This window comes from Martes martes, assembly GCF_963455335.1.
Source record: "Martes martes genome assembly, chromosome: 10".
NCBI classification, from domain to species: Eukaryota; Metazoa; Chordata; class Mammalia; order Carnivora; family Mustelidae; genus Martes; species Martes martes.
Window position 1 is genome coordinate 54,904,592 of NC_137898.1, and position 2,368 is coordinate 54,906,959.

General features: G+C 39.2%; 1 protein-coding gene across 1 annotated transcript; it reads left to right on the top strand.

The window, feature by feature from the left end:
• Positions 1-856: 856 nt before the first annotated feature.
• Positions 857-1,772, top strand: LOC308350135 (olfactory receptor 52E8-like; the record flags this gene model as incomplete). Its single annotated transcript, XM_080815139.1, is given in 2 exon segments — positions 857-1,732; positions 1,734-1,772. Coding segments are annotated over 2 exon segments (915 nt in total).
• Between the last annotated feature and the right edge of the window lie 596 nt (positions 1,773-2,368).

Here is a 2,368-nt window from a genome sequence, read left to right on the forward strand (position 1 = left end):
GGGGCATGCTGGTTGTTATTATGGCTACACTCTGACTTACTCATTTAACACATTTTTTCCCCTGAGAATTTGTATATGTGAAGTGGCTTCAGGTGCATGAATAAACAAAAGTAAGTTCATTGTCTCTTTTCAGAATTAAACAGAGGTATATGATGCATAGTCAAATATACATGAAAATATGTGTATTTACATATATACATATATATACATGTACACACACATGCATAATATACATATACATAAACACACACACATAAAAGGTCTTCAAATTCCCCAGTAAGAGAGTTGGTTGAATTACATATGGTAAAGCATTTTTTATATAAATTAAATGCAATGTATGTAACACCATGAGATACAAAGAACAAAAGCCTGTATTATTCCTACTCTTTACCTTGCATATCTGATAGATGTATACTTCTCCCCTCTCTTGTTCAATCTTTGATATATGGGAATGATGTGGGGAATAGAGAGATTGTCTCTATTCCTGGAGCCTTCTGATGTTCTGATGCTGATTTTATGTCTTGCTACCTTACTGAATTCATTTATCAGTTCTTGTAGTTGGGTTTTGTTTGTGTGTGTGTGTGTGTGTGGAATCTTTAGGGTTTTCTATGTATAGTATCACATCACATGCAAATAGTGAAAATAGTACTTCTTTCTTACCAATTTGGATGCCTTTTATTTCTTTTTGTTGTCTGAGAAGTTTTGATACCGTTGGAAGAAATGGGAGAAAATGAATATTACATACTTATTTTCCATTTAACCAGGAGTCAGAAAAAGAGGGAAGTGGAGCAAGAATCTCTACCGGGAAGCTGACATCTAACACTGTTATATGCAGTCACCAACAGTGGCGGAGACAATGTCCATTCTTAATGACACCCAGTTCCATCCTTCTTCATTCCTCCTCTTGGGTATCCCAGGTTTGGAAGGTGTGCACATTTGGATTGGATTTCCCTTTTTCTTTGTGTATATTGTTGCACTCCTGGGGAATGCTGCTGTTCTGTTTGTGATCCAGACTGAACATAGTCTCCATGAGCCCATGTACTACTTTCTGGCCATGTTGGACTCCATCGACCTGGGCTTGTCCACAGCCACCATCCCCAAAATGCTGGGCATCTTCTGGTTCAGGATCAGGGATATATCTTTTGAAGGCTGCCTTTCCCAGATGTTCTTCATCCATTTCTTCACTGCCATGGAGAGCATTGTGTTGGTGGCCATGGCCTTTGACCGCTACATAGCCATTTGTAAGCCCCTTCAGTATACCATGATCCTCACCAGCAAAATCATCTGTATCATTGGAGGCATTGCTATTCTGCGGAGCCTATGCATGGTGATCCCACTGGTGTTTCTTCTCCTGAGACTGCCCTTCTGTGGCCACCATATCATCCCTCATACCTACTGTGAACACATGGGCATTGCCCGTCTGGCCTGTGCCAGCATCAAAGTCAATATAATATTTGGTCTTGGGGATATGGCTATTTTACTATTGGATGTGCTTCTTATTGTACTTTCCTATGTCAGGATCCTCTATGCTGTATTCTGTCTGCCCTCCTGGGAAGCCCGGTGCAAAGCTCTCAACACCTGTGGCTCCCACATTGGTGTTATCTTAGCTTTTTTCACACCAGCATTTTTCTCTTTCTTGACACACCGTTTTGGCCATAATATCCCCCAGTATATCCATATCCTTTTGGCCAATCTATATGTGGTTGTTCCACCAGCCCTGAATCCTGTAATCTATGGAGTCAGGACCAAGCAGATTAGGGAGCGGGTTTTGAGAATTTTTTTTTTTTAAAGACAGTTAACCTTTGCTATTCCTAGAATTACAGTTCATATTTACTCCATTTGCTCATTAGAAGGGGGTTATTTTCTAAAACTGTAGAGGAGAAGTAGCAAAGATAAATATAAACAGAAATAACATTTCTTTTTCTGTAATCCTTTATTATTATTTATATTTATTATTATTTATTATTACAGATAATAATAAATTTGTTGGTGATAATATTACAATTTTTAAGGATTGCATCTTTTACAAAGTGCTTGTATTTATCCTCTTTGATAATAAAGGTAGTACTATAAAATCATTATTATATTCACAAGTTTTCAGATGAGAGTATGATGCTTCGGATTGCATCCACCTTCACAGGACGGCAGGCAGAGTACAGCATGGATTTTCTTTCTTGTAAAAGATTTGTGGAGCATAACAAATAATTTAGAGGACAAGGGTAGATGGAGAGGAGAAGGGAGTTGAGGGAAATTGGAAGGGGAGGTGAACCATGAGAGACTTCGGACTCTGAAAAACAACCTGAGGGTTTTGAAGGGGCAGGGGGTGGGAGGTTGGAGGAACCAGGTGGTAGGTATTAGGGAGGGCACA